The sequence below is a fragment of the Myotis daubentonii genome, chromosome 4 (assembly GCF_963259705.1).
Source record: "Myotis daubentonii chromosome 4, mMyoDau2.1, whole genome shotgun sequence".
Lineage (NCBI taxonomy): Eukaryota > Metazoa > Chordata > Mammalia > Chiroptera > Vespertilionidae > Myotis > Myotis daubentonii.
Genome location: NC_081843.1, coordinates 114,850,103 through 114,874,193, shown reverse-complemented (window position 1 = coordinate 114,874,193; position 24,091 = coordinate 114,850,103). Strand labels below are relative to the sequence as shown.

Below are 24,091 nucleotides of genomic sequence, written 5' to 3'. Positions count from 1 at the left end.
CGTTTTCTCAGAACTGTTCCCGACCAACTCTGACCTCATCTCTGTCCGCGGACCAACATGTCCCCAGTCCACCCGCCGGCGGGCCAGCCTCTGCGCGGCGGTTCTGAGGGAGGAGGACTTGGCCTTTGGCTCTCAGAGGCTCGCCCTCCCTTTGGGCTTCAGATGCGCTTGCAGGACCCTGCGTCTGTCTGTCTTCTCTCCCAAGGCGTCTCTGGATTTGCGGAGTTCTCTCCATCCCTTGGTCTCAAAGGGTTTTTTAAAAATCTTCTTGGTCTGACCTGTAGCATATTCGGCGCCCTCCCGGCACCCACGGAAATGGGTCTCACCGTCCCGTGTGCCCGTGGCAGGTGACGTCATCGCCGGGCTCGGGCCTCGTTCCTCACGGTCAGCGGGACTGGCCTCCCGGCACTGCAGGCCCCTGTAGAGCCCCCTCTCCGGCCGGACACATGGCCCCAGGACTCATTTAGGAGCAACAGTGATCGACAGCCCCCGAGCCTTCACTCCCGTGTTCGGTTCCGACCACCTTCCCCTTGCGTGACCTGTGCCAAGGCTGCTGGCAGCCCCCCAGCCACAGCCGCTCGCAGATGTTTCGTTTGGCCCGCACAGGGTCTTGGAAAATCTTGAAAAACTGCCAACACTGAAAATGATGAGATTTAGATAAAAACCCGAACGCTTCACTTCTCTTGAAACATGAAGTCTTGGCTCACCTGGGCGACAATGAGCTGGAGGAAGCAGCAGTCGTGGTGGTGGGCCGGGGGGGGGGGAGGGGGGGAGGGGGGGTGCCGGGGGGGGGGAAGGGGGGTGGGGGGGGTGCCGGGGGGGGGGGGACAGGGCTCTGTGCTCCCTGCCCGGCCTGCTGCTGCCCCTGCTGCCCCCTCCTGCCAGATATTTGAGCACAAGAGCCACGATCTCCCCCTCCCCTTCTCCTCCCTCCCCACTGGCCTCCCCAGAATTATCCTAGAGGTCCCCACTGCGCCGGGGGATTTTTCAGGATGAGAATCATCTTTTAAAACGAGACCTTAGGATAAAAACAATGCCGTCTCCCACAGGTAGGGAAAGGAGACACACTTTTCACATGAGAAAGAGTAACTAGTCTCATATCTTTCCAAACTCAGAATCTCAGTTGATTTGGACTAGTCGTCCAGCTTCCTGCCATCTAGGGAACCACTGCACGCACACCTGGGCCTCCCCCTCGGCCTGGCCCTGCCACCCCAGCCGTTCCAGCGAAGCCTCTGCCAACAGGACGTGTAGAAAGGCCAACCGTTCATACCCCTGCGGGCAGAGACGCTGGTGCTGGTGCCGTCACCACGCCTGACCTACAGCCGAGTGCCTGTCTTCTGGGCCATTGTCAGAGGACTGTGGGGAGGGGACCCCCACACCCCAGGGAGCTGCTGAGCAGGCGCAAACCAGCGGCTCTAAAGATGGGATGTTTGCCCGGCCGGCGTGGCTCAGGGGTGGAGCGTCGACCTACGAACCAGAAGGTCACAGTTCGATTCCAGGTCAGGGCACGTGCCTGGGTTGTGGGCTCCATCCCCAGTGGGGGGCGTGCAAGAGGCAGCCGATCCATGATTCTCTCTCATCATCGACGTTTCTCTCTCTCTCTCTCTCCCTCTCACTTCGTTTCTGAAATAAAACAGAAAACAAACAAGCAAAACCAGGCACTCGAAAGCATCAGTCTGAAGCGTCAGTCCCTCCCCTGCTTTGGGATCGTCCCTGTGGCCCAGGATCGAGCCTTCCCGAGGCCCTGAAGTGCCCATCACTGCACTGCCCGCCCTGCATCCGCCCTCCGGCCACCCCGTGCACCTTGCACTGTTCGCCCCTAACCCCCGCCCGCCCCCCACTACACCCCCTCCACCCCACCCCCCGCCACACACACACAGCTTCTTGTTACTGGGCCCCTGGCCAGGAGGTCACTACTGCGCAGGGCAGGACACCACCCTGGGCTCTCGGTGTCCCGCCTGGCTCCTCTGTGCTACGCATGGTGGTGGCGGAGGCTGCCCGCTCCCCTCCCCGCACCCGCCCCCCGTCTCTCTTTAGGTGCTTCCTGTCCCACCAGTAGTCACAGGGGCAAACCAGCAGCTCCCTGCCCAGCAGACCCCCCCCCCCCAGGACACCCCTCCCTCCCACTAAGATGAAGTCTCACCGCCCCTCCCCCCTGAGCCCCTCGCTCTCCGAGCCTCCCCTCACTGCCGTGGGGACAGGAGTCACCTCCTCTTCTCTCTGGGAAAGGGCGTGGGTCATCGCTTATCATAACCCCGCTCCGGGGGACAGCAACCCATCCTCACCCTGTCTCTCCGGCCCTCTGCCTGGGAATGGAGGCGGGGCCACGTGTGGGGGGCTCCGTTCTGTGGGCCCCGACGCCTGAGGGAGGCGGCTCCTTCTCTGGCTGCTCTCTTGGGAGGACAGAGCATCAGGATCAGAATCGCACAAGCACTGCTCTCGGTGCTGAGCCCGTGCCACGCCCGGCACAGCCCAGCCTGGTGTCCTGGGCCATATGCTTAGGTGAGGGGGGAAAATTCCAGAACTGAAATCAACGCACCTAGTCTCTAGTTTCCAACGTTTTCCTATTGCGGTCCCTCCTGTTTCCCTCACCCTGTGGGTCAGGCCTTCGTTCTCCTTGTGCCATCACTTTTCAGAGAGAGAAGAGGTCCTTTCCCGCTCCAGCCACCACGTGGACCACATTCTCGTCCACAATGCTGGAGTTCCCCCGAAATTGCCTGTCGACTCCCCCACTTCCTAACCCAGGGTTCTGTTCTCACTCACTTCACAGGCCTCCGCACTTCAGGCTGTGCTCCCGGGGCCAGGTCTGAGACAATGTGCTGCACTGTGATAATTATATCTTCAGTTAAAATGTGTTTATGCTATATAATAAAAGGCTAATATGCAAATCAACCAAACAGCAGAACAACCGGTCGCTATGATGCACACTGACCACTAGGGGGCAGACGCTCAATGCAGGAGTTGCCCCCTGGTGGTCAGTGCACTCCCACAGGGGGCGTGCCGCTCAGCCAGAAGCCAGGCTCATGGCTGGCGAGCACAGTGGCAGTGGTGGGAGCCTCTTCTGCCTCTGCAACAGCGCTAAGGATATCTGACTGCCGGCTTAGGCCTGCTCCCTACAGCGGGCCTAAGCCAGCAGTTGGACATCCCCTCAAGGGTTCTCAGACTGCGAGAGGGCACAGGCCAGGCTGAGGGACCCCCACCCCCACACCCGAGTGCACAAATTTTGTGCACCAGGCCTCTAGTATTCTATAAGCATCATTTTCATGATTATTTAAACTTGGTTATCTATTTAAATGGATGCAGTGTTTTCCACCAGTGTTTTTTACACTGGCTTCTATGCCATTTCCGGTTGAACTGGGTCTTATCATGAGGAAGGCTTTGTGATGTGTGATGTGTGTGTGTGTGTGTGTGTGTGTGTGTGGACTGTACTTCCCAGATCTCCCGTGTTTGCCCGTGGTCTTTAGGGCTGAATGACAGTAGCTCGGGCTGTGAAGCGTTTTAGGCTCAGTTCCTCCCCTCAGCCTTTTGTAGACATTGGTCCATACCTTCTGATGCTAAATGCTACTCTGGAGAAATAAAAAGCTGGCTCAGTTTTTAAGTCACGCTTTTTTCTTCCTGGATACCTGATGAAATGTTATCCTTGGAACTCAATCGCGATCAGGAAATATTTACTGCCCATTATGATGTTCCCGGGTTTTATTGGAATACACTGTGCCCTTGGCCTCTGTGTGTAAACTGTATTTGGGACAATTACCTTCTATGGTGATTTCACAGTCGTGTCCTGGCCTTTTGTTTAGATTTCTCTTTCAGGAACACCGAGTCTCTTTGTGCTCCGTGGTCTTTACGCCTGTTCTCTGTTGACTGTGTAACTGCTTAACCTCTCCGCTGTTCCTCTGTGGCGCTGTAACTGTCCCCCGAGTTACCTCTGGACCCGCAGTTCAATAAATAGCTACCAGCAATGTAGCTACTTCAGTCTCAGCTAATTCAAAAAAACGTTAGCGTTCCATTCAGTTCCCTGATCGCCTGAACCATAGGTGAAGCGCCAACCAGGCAGCGAGGCTGCTCCACGCGGCTCAGTCAGAGCGGCCACCACGGCAGCCCTGACCGCCCTGCAGCGCTCTCCGCCGGCAATGCCCACTCTGACCGTGGCTTTTCCTTCCTCACATATCTGTTGCTTTGCTCTGTTCATATGTTAGTCCTCAGTATTTCCTTCCAAACACCACTTCCATTTTATAGTTTTTTAAACATATTTTTATTGACTTCAGAGAGGAAGGGAGAGGGAGGAGAGAAATAGAAACATCAATGAAGAGAGAGAATCATGGACCGGCTGCCTCCCGCACGCCCCACACTGGAGAGCGAGCCTGCAACCGGGGCATGAGCCCTGACTGGGAATCGAACCGTGACCTCCTGGTTTATAGGTCGATGCTCAGCCACTGAGCTGGGCCCATTGTGTGGGCTTATGGTGCATTGAAGTCCGACCCAGTGTGGCTCCTGACCGATCGCCTCCCAGGGCGGCTCTGGGCGCTCCCCTTGGCGAGGGGGTTGGCGATCTACAATCACATGTTTTCCTCTGACATTTCATACCACGTTTTTTTCATATTATTTAATTTTTGCTGGAATAGATTTTCCGTTTGTTCTCCTTTTACTGCTAGTTAACGAGGAAAGGTTTCCCCAGACCTCTTCACGGCTGGTTAGAATGTGGCTGCGCTCCTCTTGGAGAAATCCCCACCTCTTTCCCTGCGTTGTGGACAGCACTGCAAGGGCCAGCGCTCGCCTGGTCAGTAATTGTGCCGATGGGGCCACACACTCACTTACGTGCTGCCACGGCGCGATGGGGAGCTGAGTGGCTGGGATGAGACCCGGCTGCGTGTCTGAATGCTGACGAACTGGCCTTTTCCAGAAGAGTCTGCCCACCCCCGAGGTACAGAGGGGGAGGGATGACCTGTGGCCGGAGGGCCCGGGCGGGTGGGAACAGGGCGGAGAGAGGCTTCTCAGCAGGTTGGTCTGCGTCCTCCGTCCTCCTCTGCCACACGAGGCTGCTCTCTCTCCCTCCGTGTCTCCAAGGTCTCAGCCTTGGTGCCTCCTGAAGCCCAGCAGCCTCTCCGTGTCCCGGTGACCCCGGGTGACCTCGGCGCTCACAGCGTCCTCAACATCTACGCAGGTTGGGGCGTCGGGACTTCGCGGTTTTAAGGAGCCGCAGCCGCTGTGGTCCTGCCTGCTCTCAGGGTCGGTCATTCCACTCCCAGCTCCCTGCCAGGTGGGAGGGGGGGGCGCGCCTCAGAGACCAGGAGGACTTTCCCTGGGGGACCAGCTGGGCTCTGGGCGCAGCCCCCCGCCCCCGCCTGCACCTGCCCCAGGCCAGCTGTTGGTTCTGGGGCTGGGCTCCTGCTTCTGTAGACGTGGGCTTCCCGGTGCCCTCGGGTGAGGTTTCAGGGTTTTGTTCTCCGCAGCCTCTCTCTGCAGGAGCATCAGGCCGTCGGGCGTCGGGGCAGGGAATGGAGCGCTTTCCGGAGCCACACCAGGCTCCTTAAAAGAGCTTCGTTGTTCACGGGGTCCCGACCCTGGGGGTGTATTTCTCTCTCTTTTGTAACCTGCTTGCTGCGCCTCTTAGATTTTTGCAGAAATAAAATCTGGGCGTCCGGCTCCCCTCTGCCATCTGGCGGGCCGGCGTGTTGGTTTCAGGATGCGGTCAGCAAAGAGCCCATTTGCCGAAGCTCCTGTATTTCTCTCTCCGGGACTGAAGGGGTTGCCATTGGAATAAGGAGCCACCAGGGGGAGTGTTTCTCCTGACCTCCTTGCGTAAAGTAACAAGGATATGTAGTTTATGCGGGCTTGTTTGTTTTATTTTCTTTTTTCGGGTTTGTTTGTTTTAATCGGAGACGACCAATGAATAGACTTACACAAGAAGAACGTGACCTTTTGTAATTTCATTCGATCATAAAACCAAACCAACACACCCTGAGCGAAATGTCTTTACAAGCCACCTGCATAGCAAAGTGCTTAAATTCTAGGTGAGCTTTTAAAATGAGTCATTCCAGATGGGCTTATGTGGGCCCGGTCTTTCAAAACATAACCGCTGCTGTAGCTTTTAATGAGAAACGCAAAGGCCCCCAAAACATGTTAGATGCGAGTCCGACGCCCACGGATCCGAAAGCACTGCGGGAACTTGCTGGACCCCGAGGCGCACCAAGGGGGCACCTGGGCTGAGCCCGGGGGTCTGTGTCCCCTGCTGTGTCGCACCCTGCGCCTAGGCTGCGCGTGTCCGAGGCCCTGCAGCAGCGGCATTGCCTGAGAGACCCCGAATGGGCCGCCACCGTGACCAGAGCCCGGGACTGGGTCCTATTGAGCGGCTGCGGGCGATGGTGGAAGAACTTCTCGCCCAGAACCGGGAGTACCGGATGAAGCTCTGTTAGTTTCTTCTCCCTGTTTGCGCTCGGGATCCTGAAAATGGCTCAGAGCAGACGCAGTCACACTTTTGAAAGGGGTGTGTGTGTGTGTGTGTGTGTGTGTGTGTGTGTGTCTTCCCAATGAGATAGAAAAAAAATCCAAACTGGCTTTCAGGGCCGCCCGGGATCTGTACGCTCAGTTCCCTTCAATCTCCAATCCAGTGGCTCTCAACCTTGGCTGCACATCAGAATCACCTGGGAACTTTTTAAAACCCTGATTTCTGGGCCTCGTGAATTTACAAAAATGGGGCCCAGAAATCAGGATTTTAAAAAGATTCCCAGGTGATTCTAATGCGCAACCACGGTGGAGAACCACTGCTCTAATCTCTTCCTTCTTCTTACTCTCAGCCACACCGGCCTCTCTCCTCTTCTCTTCTTGGAACACACAGGGTCCGGTCCAGCCCACAGCCAGGCTGCGGTGTCCAGAACGCCCCGCCTGCCCCGCCCGTGGCCACCTCTCACCCCCCAGGTCTCACCTCAGCCCGGCGGGGTCCTTCCTCTGACCCTGCGAACGGCACCTGCCCCTCCCCGACTCCTGGCCTCAGAGCACCGTCCCTAGTCCTCTCCTTACAGCAGGTGCGGGCCTACCTGACTTCCTAACCAGAAAGTGAGCGACTGGGGGCGAGGGCCTTACTTGTCTGGCTCACGTGTATCCCCAGTGTTCCCCGAGCAGCAATCACCCAAAGGTGTTTCTAGATCAATTACTTTTAAAAACCCAGCAGCACAGAAATCGACTAAGAGGAGAGCAAAAGTCGTTTTTCAGTCATCAGCAATTCCACGCCCACACAGGGCCCACTGCCATGCGATGAGGGCTGTCCCCTTTCCTCTGGGCATCAAAGCTGCACCGATGCCATTTCCACGAAGTGCAACGAAACCACACATTATCTATATTTGTAGCTTTTCATGAACTTTACTGAATTTAACAGCAAAGTAACTGAGATGAAACGGAAGGGATTAGAAATCACCACATTTTTATTAAGGCATCATTTCTAGTGGCTCCTGGTAGACCCTTCTCAAGTGAAGAAGCGAGATTATGAAAACTATTGAGGCTTGGATCGATGTTTTGTAAACACATGTGCCAATTTGGGGCAGTTTCTATTATGTTTTTTAACGTATTCTGATACTAATTATATTTTATCCCATAACCATAACCCCACAACCGACGCTTTTGTTTTACATGTAAGTGGGTTAAAATCTCACTTCCTGTATTTATTTGCTGCCACTCGCTTCTTCTTGCTGAGTTCTCATTTGCTTCCTCTCTGGGTTGGCTGTATCCCTGCCCAGGGAGGCTTCTGAGAGGGGCCCTCCGCTGCTGTGCACGCTGCTGCTGTTTGCAGGTTGAGGCTGTGAGGTTCGGCCTCTCTGGGCACCAGCCTGACCGTCGCCTCTGGCTCATGCTTTTGTTCCCAGCCGTGTTTTAGACGTTGCTCACGCCATGGGCTGGCCTTGGACGTCACCGACAAGTCTAAGGTCAGTGTCATCCCGTGGTTCTGTCTGAAGGTGAACATGATTCTTTATCCTTGGTGCTCACCGCCTTCCCAGCACAGATGCTGGTACTTGTCGGTCCTTGTCCATTTCTCTTGCCCTGGGTCCCTCCCTGGTCCCTCCAGCCTCACCTCCACTGGGGGCACCGCCTGGCCCACCACCTTCCCGCCGTGGCCTCCACAAGCCGCTGCTGGTACCCCCCTGGCTGGGCGGGGCCAGTGAAATGCCCTCCCCTCCCCTCCCCGCTGCTCCAGCCCCGCCTCCGGTGAGTGAGCTCTTCCTGCGCCAGCCCCCAGCTGAGCAGCCCCCCGACACGCCCCAGGGGTGTGACCCGGTCCCCTGGATGACACCTGGTACCTGAGTTACGTGGACGCTGTCTGACACCCCGGCTGTGAGCTCCAAGGGGACGGACACCCCTTCCTATCCACACAGCCAACCAGCAGGGGGCGCGCAGTCCTGGTTGGCACCCGGCGGGACGGTTGGATGGATCCCGGCGGCCACGAGCAGGAAAAGTGCCGCTTTGACCCGCGGAGGCTCCAGCCTTTAGGGGCAGCAACCATGCGCCCTGGGCGCACAGAAAGGTTCCGAAGGAGCAGCCTGCGCGCCCGCTGCCGAGAGGGCTCCGCGCTGGGCCTCCACCTGCGCACCAGGAGGTCAGGGTTCGATGCCCCGTCAGGACACCTGCCCCCGGGTTGAGGGCTTATCCCCAGTGGGGGGCGCGCAGGAGGCAGGCGGTCCCTGACTCTCTCATCATGGATGCTTCTCTCCCTCCCTCCCTCCCCCTTCCTCTCTGACATCAGTAAAAACTTATTTAAAATAAAGAAAGAAAGGGCAGCTGCAGGTGAGCGGTGGGAAGCCTAGTCCCGGGCGTGCTGGCTCAGCTCCGGGCGCCGCACCGGCCGGGACCGCTGGAGGGGAGGGGAAGGGAGGGGAGGGGAAGGGAGGGGAGGGGAGGGAGGGGCGGGGCGAGCGGGGCGCGTGCGCGGGCCGGGCTGTCGGTGCGCCTGCGCCGTCTCCGCCTCCGCGGCCGGCCTTGCGCACCCGCTCGGGCGGGATGGTGCCGCGCTGCCAGGTAAGGTGGGCACCCCTCCCGGGCGCGCGCCCCGTGCCCTCCCGGCCTCGGAGGCTGTGCCCAGCCCAGGGCTCCTGCCGCCGGGCGCCCGCACCCTCCCCGGGGCCCCCTCCCTCCCCCGGGGGCACCTGACCTTTGCCCCGCCCTGGGTTATGCCTTCTCGGAGACAAGTTTCCAAAAGATCCGCCTCCTCTCCTGCCCGGAGCCCCTCCCACCGCGCATTCCAGCCTCAGTCGCAGTTCCCGGCGGCGCCCGCATCGGTGTCCGGCGCACCGGGTGCTGGTGGCGGCCGCCCGCGGGTCAGCAGTTTAGGGTCCTCGCAACACGCGTCCCCCGCGCGTGGGCCACCGCGGGTGGGTGGGGAGGCGCCCCGGCAGGTGGGCCGGTCCCGGCGGCTCCCTGGACCCGGCTGGCGGAGCAGGTGCAGGTGCAGGTGCTGGAACCCGCTCGGCCTGCCCGGCAGGCGGCGGTTGCATAACCCGCCCGGGGCTCAGCGGGTCCAGGTCAGCGGCCCCGAAAGACAGGGCCTGGCTTCTCGGCCATTCACTCTGTGTCTCTGCTCGGCAGTCGGACGCGCGGTCGCTGTGTACGTGCCTCCCAGGTGCCACCTGGTCACCTCTCTGGTTTCCGCGGAGCCGCGTGGGTGTTGGCGGCGGCACCGGCACCCGGACTCGGTGCGAACTGTTCAAAAGGTGGCCTTGCAGACACGCTGGCATTTCTGTGGGCGATTTGATTTTCTCTAACTCATCCAATTTGTCTTTGACAAAAAGTAACTCATTTGTCAGAAGAGGACCGCGAGTCGTTAATTAAGAGCATTTTCTCTCCTTTCAGGTCGAAGTGTTGTATTTTGCAAAAAGTGCTGAAATCACAGGAATTCGTTCGGAAACCATTTCTGTGCCCCAAGAAATCAAAGCATCGCAGCTGTGGAATGAGATAGAAACACGGCATCCGGGGTAGGTAAACATTGTGGAATCCATACAACAGACACTTTAGCATTCTAAAAAATGGGTAAATGGTCAAAGTGAAAAAAATTAATTTTTTTTCCCCTAATGTCAGAAAGGGTCATTAGTTCTGCTTTTCTGGAACCAGAAATGTAAATCCTAGTTTAAAATGCACAGCTCCTTAAGGCGGGTTAGAGAGAGTTACCGAGGGCGCGGTGAGCTGGGTGCTCCCACACGGACATGCTCATGTTTGCTTTTGTAATTTCAAAATATCGAACATGTAGATTCTGCATTTTCATAGCAGTAAGTGAAACTGTTACAAGTTCTGTTAAAATGTGAGCTTGAAACTTTTATGTCCTGCCACGTCTTCAGAGAAGTCAAAATGGAAATTTCTAAGATTAAGAGAAAAAGGAGATACCAAACCCCAGGGTTTTGGATTTGCGTTTGGATTTGCTGAATTTGCGTTTTGCAATAGCCGATTTAATGTCCCTACCTCAAGTCCTTTTGGGGACAAATTGTAAAAGTGGCTTCTTAGAAGGTGTTCAGGAATATTGACGATGTCACTTAGTCCATATAGGTGTTCAACGTGTAAGAGAAACTCCACAATGCGTGTTCAAAAAACTACTCATTTTTATTTTGTATCTTTTAAATTGCTCTTACAGTGCCCTGATAATCCATGACACATGCCGGGCCTCTGTCCCACCTTACCTGTAACCTTTCACCTGCCGGGAGACACCTGTCTTGTGGGGACTTCCGAGGTCCACTTAGTAGACTGTACACTTAGAAGGCTCCTGGAATTAGAGCATTTTTCTTTTTTCTCTCTTTTCTTTGACCTGGTCTGAATCTTAGCTTCAGTCTGGTATTTAATTCTCTAAGACACACAGCAGCCAATACGCGTTGTTGGCAGTTTTCTGTGTTCTTGGTGGTGAATGAGTATATTTATTCTTCAATGGATGCGTCCTTTCTCTGCAGAACATAAGTTACTTTAGTTATAACTGCAGGCGATGCTACAAAGTAATATTTATGTCATATTTTTTTTGTTTCCTTAATCCTCACCTGAGGGTATTTTCCTGTTGATCTTTAGAGAGTGGAAGGGAAGGGGAGAGACAGAGGGAAACATTGATGTGAGAGAGACACATAAACTGGTTGTCTCCCACACGCGCCTCACCCAGGGCCAGGGATCCAGCCTGCAACAGAAGTACGTGCCCTTGACGGGAATCGAACCTGTGACCCTTCAGTCTGCTGGCCAATGCTCTAGCCATGGAGCCACACCGGCCAGGGCTTCTGTCACCTTTTTCATGGGAGACCTTGGAGGCCTCGCACAGCACTGACGCTTCTCACTCTGCTTGCTTCCCTCAGGCTGGCTGATGTCAGGAACCAGGTGATACTGGCTGTGCGGCAGGAATATGTCGAGCTTGGAGATCAGCTCCTTCTGCTTCGAGCAGGAGACGAAGTCGCCATCATCCCCCCCATTAGTGGAGGCTAGTGCTGGGGGGCCCCTGGAGCATGTGAGGTGAGTGTTCCTGTCCCTGGAGAAGGGTCACACAGGGGTCACCTGCGTGCAGATGGCTTTGCCTGCGCTCTTTGTACAGTGGGGCCTTGACTTACGAGTTTAATTCGTTCCGTGACGGAGCTCATAACTCAAATCACTTGTATGTCAAATCAAAAAGTGAACGAGTGAGACACGTGACGCTGGGCTGATGTTGTGGCGTTCACTGTGACGTTCGCTGCGCCAACTAGCAGTGGGGTATCTGAAGCTGGCTCGTAACCCGAATTTTAGCTCCCAACTCAAAGCAAAAAATCGGCCGAGAGACGGCTCGTGTCTCGAAAAACTCGTTAGTCGGGACACTCGTAAGTCAAGGCCCCACTGTAAGTCTGTGTGCACGCGCTCTCTGTCACAGCGCAGCCCGGCATCGGTGCAGACAGACTTGTGCTGCCTCCCTGCCATCTCTGCTTCAGTTCTGCTGTCGGCAGCCTCACTGCATGTCCCTCGGATGTGTTCATCCTCTTCGCTTACACGGTCTGTTGAGACTTTCTCGTGTGTCAGGCACAGTGTCGGGCACTGTTTGCAGGAGAGAGAACAGACGTTCTGAGAAGGTACAAAGCTAGTTTGTGATCACGTCTCTAGTAAGCGGCAGAGCCAAGGCCCGAGGTCAGACGGTTGGACTCTGTGCTTTTTCACAAATGCGCTTACTGGTGCTGGGGCGCAGGTCCCCGGGCACAGGGGGTGCGGAAACATTACATGCCCGGGAGGGAGAGGTCACTGTGCTAAAAAGGACGCCTACCAGCTCCCAGGGATGTGAAAACGCAGCTTCATTATTTAGCTGTTGCAGGTGGGCCCCAGGCCATCGCTCCGTCTTTCCAAACAACAGCGTCCCTGAGTGGAGGGCGTATAAGAACGATTCTCTGTGTAGTAGGACACACAGACAGAATGGGGCTTAATTTATTGTCAGCTGACGAGTAAATGACGTAGAGACGAACAATCTTGCCAGTAAGACACTTTGGTAAAGTTAGGAATGAAGGAGAACGTCTCAACTTGCTGGGGTTTCCCTCCAGAAGCAGAGTGACCGTCATGCTCAGCGGTAAATCCTTGGTTTCATCACAGAAAGGAACAAGCCGAGGATGCCTGATCACGTTTCACCCACTTTCCCCACGCTCTTCCGGAGGCCAGTGCCCCCAGAGGGAAGGATAAATATTGCAAAGCAGATTGCCCACCGTGGCCGTAAAGATGGGCTCTCTCTTAGCCTACTATTTAGGAGTAATAGAAGGCTTCCGTAGACATGTGTCTCTGTTTTATTTGGAAACTGGTCACCTTATCACCTCCATGATTTTAGAAAAGTGCTATTTCTTGGAGTTTGGAATTTATTCAGAAATAATGGGCTGCCATTGAAGTTAGGGGTGTGTATGTTTGTGCATGCATATGTGTGTGTGTGTTTTATGTGTGTGTGTTTTGTGTGTGTGTGAGCATGTGTGTGTGCACATGCATGTGTCTGAGCGTGTGTGTGTGCTTGCATATGTGTGTGCGTATGGCGTGTGAGCGTGTGTGCGTGCATATGTGTGTGTTGTGTGTGAGAGCATGTGTGCACATGCATGTGTCTGAGCGTGTGTGTGCTTGCATATGTGTGTGCGTATGGCGTGTGAGCATGTGTGCGCACACGCATGTGTCAGCATATGTGTGTGAGCGTGTGTGTGAGCGTGTGTGTGCACATGCATGTGTCTGAGCGTGTGTGCATGCATGTGTGTGTGTTGTGTCTGAGCATGTGTGCGCATGCATGTGTCTGGGCATGTATGTGTGCGTGTGTGTGCATGTGTGTGCGTGTGTGTGCATGCGTGTGCGTGTGTGTGATGATTAGAGCTGCTCTTGGACAGATGCGGAAGTTGACTCAACAGCTTGGTGATTGATGAGTGTGTTTGACAGGTTTGAAGCACACGGTTTGGGTCCTCACAGAACCAGTGGGGCGCTGGCATGGCTTGAAGTTCAGAGACTGGCTTGCCTGGACCTTATTGCAAGAAAAGGGGGTGGAGGAGGCTCGGGCGTGCGGGCGGTGGAGCGTCCGGGATCAGTGTCTAGGCTGACCACTCATTTCTCTTCGGGCGGAAGGGCCAGGGCGAGGACGCTGGCTTAGGAGGCTCTGTGGTTAGAATCACCTTGACTGACTCCCTCACTCCTCCGGGGCTTCTTCCCCTCCTCTTCCGAGCGGGTGAACCCCCCAGGATTTAGGATTTACCCAGACTCCTCGCGGCCTGCAAGGTTCCACCTGCCTGGCCCGTGTCTAGTGCGTGGGTGAGTCCCCGCGCAGGGAGCAGCCCCAGATGCTGCCGGGTGGCTGGGCGGTGCACCGGGAGGACCCCAGCGCTCTGCATAGGCGGGCACTCCCCCTTTTATTCCCTCGGCGCCTTTGCGGGTTGTGCCCGCGGTGAAATGAACCCGTCCCTGTGCGTCACCATCTCTCTCCCCCGGAGCCTTTGTGGCCAAAGGAAAGGGCGGTTCCGGGCGTGGTTTGGTGACAGCGGGGAGAGCGATGTGCATGAGGCTGACCTGTCGAGATCTGGACCATCCCGGGACGGGAGAGCCCTCAGAGGAGCAATTCCGAAGGGGGACGAAGTGGGCGTGAGGGATAGTTTATGCTTTAAGGCTCAGCGGTTCTCAACCTGTGGGTCGCGAACAATGAAAATACATCCTGCACATCAGATATTTACGTTACGATTCATCACAGCAGCAACATTACAGTGATGAAGTAGCAACAAAAATAATTTTATGGTTGGGGGTCACCACAACATGAGGAACGGTATTAAAGGGTCACGGCATTAGGAAGGTTGAGAACCACTGCAAGTGGTCATGTTCATGGTAAACTCCTTTTTATATCGTGCTAGGCTCATCAGGGATAAACACTGTCATGTTTTTTTTTAATTTCACACTTACTTGTATCATTCGGATCATTCGTGCCTCCTAGCACCTCTCACGTAGAAAAGCATGACCGGACGTGCAGCCTGTAGCTGGGTGATTGCCTCTGGCACCACCGTTAAGGTCTGTTAATACCTCATTTCTAGGGAAGATGTGGGTGAAGATGAAGAGAAACCTAAAGATATCATCAGGTTCACCGCCGAGAAGCTGTCCGTGGAGGAAGTCTCGCAGCTGGTGACATCCCCGCTCTGCGGTGCAGTGTCCCTGTTTGTGGGTGAGTGTGTCCCCAGCTCCCTGGCCGGCACGAGGCCGTAAAGGCACGGGTGTCCGTGTCCAGTGTTGGGGCGGGATGTTAAGACACTGAGCCCCGGTGACCGGGTGGGGGTCGAAGTTTCCAGCTTTTGCGTCGTGTGAGTAATCTTCAAACGAACATGTTAAAGGCCTACTCAGAGCAGGACAGACGTCCTTAGCAGAGAGAATTCTGTGTTGTCCAAACATCCAGGGGAAATGGTGGCGGCGATACCTTCATGGTAACCCGGAACGTGATGCGTTCCTCCAAGTGGCAGACGCCGCCGGGAAAGAGCTCTGCTGCTTTGTCACGCGAGAGTCTCCGTCCGCCTGCCCAGTCCGCGCGTCTCATCTTCTTACCTTTGCGACGGTTACTTTTGTTTTTCTCATCATGTTCATTTTTAGAATATTGCAACGTAATCTTCAGACAGATCTGTGTGCTACTTGTCTATTCCAAAATTACCCTGTTCTTGCCCTGGCCGGTGTGGCTCAGGTGGTTGGCTGTCATCGGTGCACCAAAAGGTCGCCGGTTCAGTTCCAGGTCAGGGCACATGCCTGGGTTGCCGGCTCAATCCCCAGTAGGGGGCGTGCAGGAGGCAGCCAAGTGATGTTTCGCTCTCATCGATTTTTCTCTTCCTCTCCCTCTCCCTTCCTCTCTAAAAAAAAAAATCAATAAAAATATATTAAAAAATTAGAACCTTTTTTACTGTGCCATTTCTACTATAAGGAGAAACCTTATTCTAATCGCCTTTTTTCCTTCTTCTTAGGGACCACAAGGAATCACTTTGAAGGGAAAAAAGTCATTAGCTTAGAGTACGAAGCGTACATACCGATGGCGGAGAATGAAGTCCGGAGGATTTGTGGGGACGTGAGGCGGAAGTGGCCGGTCAGGCACATGGCGGTGTTCCACAGACTCGGGTACGGCGCCCTCATGCCCTGCCAGCTCCCCCCGTGCGGGCGCGGACCCTGCGGTGTCAGGTCCTGGCTCCGGGGAGAGGAGTTAGCGTGTTTCCTGGCAGACGGTGGAGGTTAAGGCTGCTTGTTCCATTGTAACGTTTGCAGTGCCAGCTGCTGTGCCAGGGCCCGGGGGGGCAAGACCCTTGAGCCCGGGCCACAGGGGGAAGTCCCAGAGGCCGTTAGGGAATTGTCTTCTAGTCTGGACTCTGTTTATATGAAGAAAAGAGACTGTAAAGTACATGCCCTGGAAGGACATTAGATCCGTTTGCCTTTTGTGTCCCTAAGAAGAGTGGGCTCCAGGCTTTGCAGGCGCCCAGCAGGGGAGACTCAGGCGCAGCGAGTGCTGCTCTGTCACGGCGGCTGTCCTTGGATTACAGCGCTGGTGTCCTGTCCGCTGTGTGTTGCTGTTTGGCATTTAAGTTCTCTGCCGCTTCGCCAGCTGGTGACTGCTTCTCCGGCCCCGCCGGGCGCTGTGCCTGTTGGTTGGCTCAGGCGTTGGTTGACCTGGAGGCCACGTAGGAGGAAGGGGGTGTTAGTTCTGGGAGCCTCTCTGGGATTTCTCTTCAGGGGTCATGAACCCTTGAGCAGTAGGTTCAGAGAAGGCGTAACGTGCCCTCCGTTCTGTTGCAGCCTGGTCCCCGTGTCCGAAGCAAGCGTTGTCATCGCCGTGTCCTCGGCCCACAGGGCTGCGTCCCTCGGAGCCGTGAGCTACGCCATCAACGCTCTGAAGGCCAAGGTGCCCGTGTGGAAGAAGGTACCTGGAGGAAGTCCCGCCTCTGCCTTGGCCGGGGTTTTCTCAGGGATTTCGGAGCACGAGAGCACATGCAGAGTTTGTGCACACGCATCTCCCCCGACTTGCTGACTCCTCTTTCCTTAATCTGAGAAACGGTGTTTATGTAAAACTAGAGGCCCGATGCACAAAATTCCTGCAAGGAGCCAGACCCCCGCCCGCCGCAGCGGCCGCCCCTGCCTCAGCCCTTGCAGCCCCGGCTTCGTCGGGAAGGATGCCCGGTCTAATTAGCATGTTATGCTTTTATTATCTAGGATCTTTTTTCCAAGGTTTGTTAACCATGAAAAATATACGCCCCCAGAATGCACGGCACGGAGCCAGCCTCCACAGTGTAAGAGTTGGGGTTCCCAGGCTGCCGGAGCCCTCGGGTTAGGGTTCCCTGAACAAGGGGGTCTCCTGTGCAGAGCGGGAATAGTGTGCGGCTACTCGGGCAGTTGCCAGCACAGAAATTCTTCAAGGCACTAGACCTCCCAGGGCTCCATCCTTTTAGAAAAAGGAAAGAAAAGGGTGGAGAAAATGCCCCGTGAGTGGATGTAACCATGTCAGTGGGAGACGTACGGGCTCTCTGTGCCCAGCCCCGCAGTGAGGGCAAACGGGTCTCTGGTCATAGAGCCTCTCCCCCGCTAGCGGCAGCGGCTGTCTGTGCTCTCGGCGGCCAGCACCCAGGGTGGCTGTAGCAGAGTGCGAGCCGCTGGGCGGTGGGGGGACAGCAGTCAGGGCCGGGGACCAGGGCGGGGGCCCCTCAGTGTCCATGACAGCTGGACCTGACCTGCCTGAGGGATGTAGCCACCAGGCTTTCCGAATGGAAACCGAAGCCCCTTGTTAAAGGGGAAACTGGGGTGAGAGGCCGTGAGTGTGAAGGGACCCTGGCATAGTGCAGCTCAGATGTCTGGGTGTTTGCTCTGATCCAGGCCACAGTGTCCATAGAGCGGGGGAGGCGCCTGAGAAGGGAGTGGAGGGCACCCCACAGTGAATCGTGAGCCTGGGGCAGGGGGAGGGGACAGCCCCCCGACTGCAGGTGAGCGGGTGGCCTCCAAAGAAGGCCCTGGGCGGGGGGGAGGGTCCAGGTGTCCAGAGGACAAGCAAGTGTGGGTTTGTGTTCCGACGGCAGAGGAGCTGGCTAGAGAGTGAGACGGGAAGGTGGCCTGTCCTTCCAGAATGTGTGGAAATGCTAGTCTGGTCCTAGTCGCGGGCTGTGCTTCGAGGTCGTCTGTGGCGCAGGCGCAGGTGGGCAGGCAGACACCACCTGCGCCCAGAGCAGCTGTCACCTGTGCAGAGCTTCTGCAGGGTCACCATGTCACAGGCTGAGCCCCGCTGCCTGGGGGCCAGCGCAGTTAGAGCTGTGGGAGCAGCAGGTGTGTTTGGAAAGGAAAGTGCTTAGAACTGAAGACCCCGCCTCTTCTGCCTGCCCAGCTGTCCCTGCGCTGCGCCCCAGGGAGTGCGTCCCTTATTCTGCCCCGGCTGCTCCCCTCTGGGTTGGCGTCCTTACGTGGAGGGGACCTGTTCGTTCCTTTCTCTGCTCGCGGTGCCGGTATAACCGTCCGGGATGTGGAGAGAGGAGCAGATTTCAGTAGGCGTGATGTCCATCTCCCTCGCTGCTCAGATCTGTCTGCATGTATTCAGATGCTTTGTGTTGAATGCCTGTTATGCTTCTGTCTTTTAGGAAATATATGAAGAATCATCATCATCTTGGAAGAGAAACAAAGAATGCTTTTGGGCAACCAGCGACTAAGTCACTCACGTTGGTGAAGTGGCCGCCTGACCTTGGACCACATTCTGATTTTCCTTCTCCAGAGCTCGGGAGAGTTTAGGGTGAGGGAGGTCTTACACTGGAGCTAGAGAGAGGGACCGCCTTTAGGGGGAAAAGGAAGAATAATTTAAACGTGAGGAAAGATGTCAGCGGCAGACAAATGAACTCATGACTAATGATTGTAACTGGACTCACGAGTCTGTCTCAGAACCCACCCCGCCACCCCCCCTCCCCACAGCCAGGGTGCCACTATGGTGCTGGCTGGAGAGCGCACAAAGTCATTACTGGACAGTCATGATATATTTTCAGAATTTATATATTTAAAAAGTAAGCCAAATAAACATGATTAAAAACGTTTATGAGCAGCATTTTTCTGTGTTTTAAAATTCAGTACTAAGACATAAAACATGTATTTCATACTATGGCGCTGTCTAGGATTTCAGAATCTATCATCTCACCATTACTTATTAGATTTTATAAGTTCTTAGTGTTGTATCCGTATGCAAATCAGCATGAAGTCGCTGTAAAACCAGGGTAATTGACTGGCAACAAGGTTCCTTTGGGTTATACTGTTCGTTGATATTTAAAATTTGACCCTCAGCCGGCCGGCGCGGCTCCCCTGTTGAACATCAACCAGGAGGTCCCGGTTCGATTCCCGGTCAGGGCACATGCCTGGGTTTTGGACTCGATCCCCAGTGGGGGGCGTGCGGGAGGCAGCCAGTCAATGATTCTCTCTCGTCCTTGATGTTTCTCTCTCTCCCTCTCCCTTCCTCTCTGGCATCAATAAAATAAAAATAAAATTTGATCCACAGCCACTGAAAAAGGAGAATGATGGTGTTTATTAAAGCACTTTCAGATAGTATCCCTTTTAGCTGCTTAGGCAGCATCGCCATCAGTGAGGTCCTTAATGAGCAACTTCTCTGCAAGGTCTTTGTCCTAAACAAAGGCCCAGCCTCCTCGTGGTCAACTGTGTACTGTCTTCATGGGCAGGAGTGTGTGACCTCCTTATCGGCCTTAAAGCAATAAAACATGGACATAATTTCAGGCGACTGGCACCACAGAATTCGCATTATGCATGTTGGGAACGAAGACTAGACTTGCAGACACAGATTGACTGCATTTGGGGTGATGTGACTTGTTACATCTAGTGAGACATTGTTAGCATAAGGAATTCACTTTTCCAACCATCCCTGCCTGCCTGCTTGGTGCCAGACACCCAGCTGGTGGTCCCTGCCCCCGACCCTCACATGCAGGGGAAGGGTCTGCAGGCTGCCCCTTCCTGGGCTGCAGGAGCCACGCTGGCGCCAGGAATCCCTGGTAAGCCAGGCTTTTCCCCACCTGTCGATCCAGAGAAACTGGGCTGACGGACCCAGAAGGCAGACATACCCTCCACTACTCTCCCTGATCGCCTGGCCTCGGCCCTGCCCTCTCTGGATTCATGCTTCCTTCTTCCGTCCACTACATTTTAGCCCCTTAGGAGAACAAGACCATGCCATTCATTCTGAAAGCACGTTAGCGTGGAGGTACGGGCCCCTGTAGATATTCCCAGGGCTTTGTACCGGATTGTTAATATGTTTATGCACTAAAGCCCCGATGCACAAAATTCGTGCAAGAGTAGGCCTTCCTTCCCCCGCTGCCGGCACCGGCTTCCCTCTGGACGCCGGCAGGCACCGAGGACCGGGCTTTCCTCCCAGCCCCGACTTCATCCAGAGGGTCGCTTGGAAGGACATCGGTCTAATTAGCATGTTACACTTTTTTTATTATAGATGATTTCACTTATATGTGGAATCTAAAATATAGACTCAGATACAGAAAACCAGTGTTTACCAGCGGGGAGAGGGGATCCGGGGTGGATGAAATAAGTGAAGGGATTAAGATGTGCAGATTAACAGTTATAAACGTTATGGGGATGTAAAGTCCCGCAGAGGGAATGTTGTCGATGATACTGTAACGCCCGTGTATGGCTACGGCCACAGCTGGTGCAGGGATTTGGGCAGGATTGGTTTGTGTGCTGTTAGGTAGTTTCCCCAGCAGGGGGCAGTAGATCCTGGGCTATAGTCAAAGCAACTTGTGTGAGATTTTATTTGATTACTTTTATTTTGCACAGAACCCAAAAGTGCAATTTGGTTAGTAGCCTTTTTTATTTTAATAAGTTAGGTTGGAGTGGGCCTTGGATGAAAATTACTCCCTGGTTTTGAATGAGATGATTTTCCGTCTTTAATTGGAATCTTAGTTTAGAATATTAAAGGGTTATGGTAGAATGAGGGGTTTTTAAAAATGCTGTTTGTAGTAACATCCTCAGGTGAGGATTAACTAACTAAATACATTTTAAAAAATGAATAAAAACATAACCTCAGGAGAGGGTCAGAAATAATAAAAACAAACAAAACCCATAAAGCCTGAATGGCCAGTGAACATCTGAAAAAAATGCTCAATCCCACCAGGAACCAGGGACCAGGGAGACATCAGTTAAAACACAAGGTGTCATTACACACCCACCGGGTGGGCAGAAATAAGCTGACATCACAAGTGCAGAGGAGGTCAGGCGACCCGCCCACTGTGGGTGGGATGGAAACCGGCGCAGCAGCTTTGAAAAGAAGAAAAAAAGAAACGAATGTTCTCTCCTCGGAGTCGTGTTAATGCCCGGAGCTCACCAGACACACTGTGTGTGTTTGTGTGTGTGTGTGTGGTGGGCACAGGAAGCTGCCCTCTGACTCGGTTTCCCAGAACCGGTGGGGACGGGAAGGCGTGAGAGGTCACCTGACGCGGATCAGGGGCGTCGCTGTGAATGGCAGCACCTGGGAGTGAACATGCCGTCCGTCTGTCTGTCCGACCGGCCAGTCTGTGAGCCTGAGGCGAATCTTGGCTTATGATTTCAGCACATTCACGTCAGCTTGTTTAATCCTTAAAAATGAAAATACTCAGACCCTCCTGCTCGCTACCGGGATTAGAAAACAGCTACACAGACGTGCAGGTGCAGCAGCTGCTGGCTCTCCTGCGTCACCCCGGCACAGGCTCGGCCTCAGCTCAGCTGTGCGGCCAGCGCCGCGGAGGGAGGGAGCGGGGCCCGCTAAGCTGCCGCCCTGGGCCCGAGAGCTCGGGTGGCGCCTCGGGTCTGACTGTGGAGCAGGCTCAGGGCCTGGGGTCTGAGGTCTGACTGTGGAGAGGGTCAGGGCCTGGGGTCTGAGCTCTGACTGCGGAGCAGGCTCAGGGCCTGGGGTCTGAGGTCTGACTGCGGAGCAGGGTCAGGGCCTGGGGTCTGAGGTCTGACTGCGGAGCAGGGTCAGGGCCTGGGGTCTGAGGTCTGACTGCGGAGCAGGGTCAGGGCCTGGGGTCTGAGCTCTGACTGCGGAGCAGGCTCAGGGCCTGGGGTCTGAGCTCTGACTGCGGAGCAGGGCCAGGGCCTGGGGTCTGAGCTCTGACTGTGGAGCAGGCTCAGCGCCTGGGGCCTGAGCTCTGACTGTGGAGCAGGGTCAGCACCTGGGGTCTGAGCTCTGACTGTGGAGATGGTCAGCGCCTGGGGTCTGAGCTCTGACTGTGGAGAGGGTCAGGGCCTGGGGTCTGAGCTCTGACTGTGGAGAGGGTCAGGGCCTGGGGTCTGAGCTCTGACTGTGGAGCAGGGTCAGCACCTGGGGTCTGAGCTCTGACTGTGGAGAGGGTCAGGGCCTGGGGTCTGAGCTCTGACTGTGGAGCCGGCCTAGGGCCTGGGGTCTGAGCTCTGACTGGGGAGCAGGCTCAGCGCCTGTGGCCGGAGGAGCGGAGCGGCCAGTCCCTGCTGTGCGGGATTTTAAGGTCCCGGACGCTGCTCACCGCCGGTGGTGGGAGAGGAGGGGCAGCCCTCCTGCTGAGTCCGGAGTGAGTAGTAAGACAGTGACACACAGGAGCGTGAAGTCCAGCATCCCCGGCGAGAGCGCTGTCTCTAAAGGACTTCCATTTACGCGGTCATGCGGTGTGGACAGAGGGGTGACAGTCACATGACACTCGCTGCTTCGCACACATTCGCAGGAGCACGGCCCCGAGTCGATACTGAGGATCACTCCTCCAGTGGGTGTTTCTCGAAATCAGGTGAACTCACAGCTTTACGTACACACACACACACACACACACACACACACACACACACATACGTACATGCGTTTGCATAGTTTTGGTCGAGAGGAAAGACAAAAACTAGTTAATCAAAAACCAATAACCATGTTACATCTTAGTACAGATTTATACATTAATATAGGAAAGTATCCAAGACAATTGGCCTTTAAAAAATATACAATTCTCACATAATTGTGCAACATATACATTTATACTTTGAGTTTATCTGCCAAAATACATCTGGTACAGGTGAAACCATCTCTTTATATTTACACAACGGCTACCTTTTTGTTCTCGAAGGTTCAAAGTAGTTACATTTTTATTTCCAAATTTACCCCGTGTGTACGACCTTGCCTCCAGGGGTCCGTCTGGCATTGACACAAATGGGTGTTTCTCCACAGGAGGGCGTGCCCTACAGCTGTGCACGCGGTGGCGTCCCTGTGCAAACTGGAATGCGAGAGACGGACGGCGTTCAGTCTGAGGAGTTCCGCTTTCTTTGGATGATGTCCTAACTTACGAGCGTTTCCGACACGAGGGAAAGCTGTAGGTTAGGACGAGTACGCGATAAAGAACGTCTGTGGTAACTGTCAGTATAATCACCTGTGTGATACGCTGAGTTGGTTCACCTTTTCTTTGCTCTCCCCGCTAAGGGGGACGGTTACTGTTCTATGAAGAGGACTCCGCCAGCGAGAGACCCTCTGTGCAGCTCCACGTCCTCACTTTGCTGCTAACAGCTCAAGGCCCAAGTTCGAGTCTGCAGTTTCCTCACAAACTGTTCCACTCGGTTCCTATTTGCAGGCTGTAAGCCCTGCCTACAGGGTCCTGCCTACAGGGGTCCTCCCTACAGGGGTCCTGCCTACAGGGTCCCTGCCTACAGGGGTCCTGCCTACAGCGGCACTGCCTACAGGGTCCTGCCTACAGGGGTCCTGCCTACAGGGGTCCTGCCTACAGGGTCCCTGCCTACAGGGGTCCTGCCTACAGGGGTCCTGCCTACAGGGGTCCTGCCTACAGGGGTCCTACCTACAGCGGCCCTGCCTACAGGGGTCCTGCCTACAGGGTCCTGCCTACAGCAGTCCTGCCTACAGGGGTCCTACCTACAGGGGTCCTGCCTACAGGGGTCCTGCCTACAGGGGTCCTGCCTACAGGGTCCTGCCTACAGGGGTCCTGCCTACAGGGGTCCTACCTACAGCGGCCCTGCCTACAGGGGTCCTGCCTACAGCAGTCCTGCCTACAGGGGTCCTCCCTACAGGGGCCCTGCCTACAGTGGCCCTGCCTACAGGGTCCTGCCTACAGGGGCCCTGCCTACAGTGGCCCTGCCTACAGCAGTCCTGCCTACAGGGGTCCTGCCTACAGGGCCCTGCCTACAGCACCGTGTCTCGGTCACACTTGGCAGGCCTTGCCTGGGCACCGTTTAGGAAATGGACACTCAAAGTGGTATCTTCTAAGCCCTACACCATATTTCGTCTCCAAACAAAAGTGTGGCTGAATAGGAACACAAAACTTCTTCTTCAACGAGGTTTTTTCCTTTTTTTAAAAAATATCTTTTATTGACTTCAGAGAGGAAGGGAGAGAGAGATGGAAACATCAGTGATGAGAGAGGATCATGGATCGGCTGCCTCCTGCACACCCCACACTGGGGATCCAGCCCACAACCCAGGCTTGTGCCCAGACTGGGAATGGAACCTGGACCTCCTGGTCCATAGGTCGACGCTCACACCGGCCGGTTCTTTTCATTTCTCTGATGAATATTCACCTTTGCTTCAAAGTGCTTGCGAAATGCTCATCCATCGGTAAATGCAGCCTCTGCCTCCGACCACTGATCTGATCACAGAAGCCGTGTTCAGGCAGGTTAGCAGCGGTTCCCAATC

The 24,091-nt window shown here is 55.2% G+C and overlaps 1 protein-coding gene and 1 long non-coding RNA gene across 3 annotated transcripts; one reads left to right on the top strand and one right to left on the bottom strand.

Annotated features, from left to right (window-relative positions):
• The first annotated feature begins 9,834 nt into the window (after nt 1-9,834).
• On the top strand, nt 9,835-18,491 carry MOCS2 (molybdenum cofactor synthesis 2). 2 transcript variants are annotated; one of them, XM_059695009.1, is made up of 6 exons: nt 9,835-9,956; nt 11,304-11,457; nt 14,496-14,623; nt 15,405-15,555; nt 16,225-16,348; nt 18,048-18,491. In XM_059695009.1, exons 2-6 carry the CDS (start codon nt 11,351-11,353, stop codon nt 18,114-18,116), a joined length of 579 nt encoding a protein of 192 aa, XP_059550992.1. In that variant the 5' UTR covers nt 9,835-9,956; nt 11,304-11,350; the 3' UTR covers nt 18,117-18,491. The 2 variants fall into 2 exon arrangements, with proteins under 2 accessions (XP_059550992.1, XP_059550993.1); XM_059695010.1 differs by lacking the exon at nt 16,225-16,348.
• A 3,561-nt stretch (nt 18,492-22,052) lies between these two features.
• LOC132233795 (uncharacterized) lies at nt 22,053-23,729 on the bottom strand. Its single transcript, XR_009452724.1, has 2 exons — nt 23,610-23,729; nt 22,053-23,540 (listed from the first exon to the last, which is right to left on the bottom strand). It is a non-coding gene; the product is annotated as an uncharacterized LOC132233795 (long non-coding RNA).
• Between the last annotated feature and the right edge of the window lie 362 nt (nt 23,730-24,091).

What these genes read in the sequence shown, in the direction of transcription:
- MOCS2 (XM_059695009.1), top strand. Translation starts at nt 11,351, where the DNA reads ATGTCGAGCTTGGAGATCAGCTCCTTCTGCTTCGAGCAGGAGACGAAG. An exon ending in TGCAGTGTCCCTGTTTGTGG is followed by an intron (nt 14,624 to 15,404) that starts GTGAGTGTGTCC and finishes CCTTCTTCTTAG; the next exon opens with GGACCACAAGGAATCACTTT. An exon ending in GCGGTGTTCCACAGACTCGG is followed by an intron (nt 15,556 to 16,224) that starts GTACGGCGCCCT and finishes GTTCTGTTGCAG; the next exon opens with CCTGGTCCCCGTGTCCGAAG.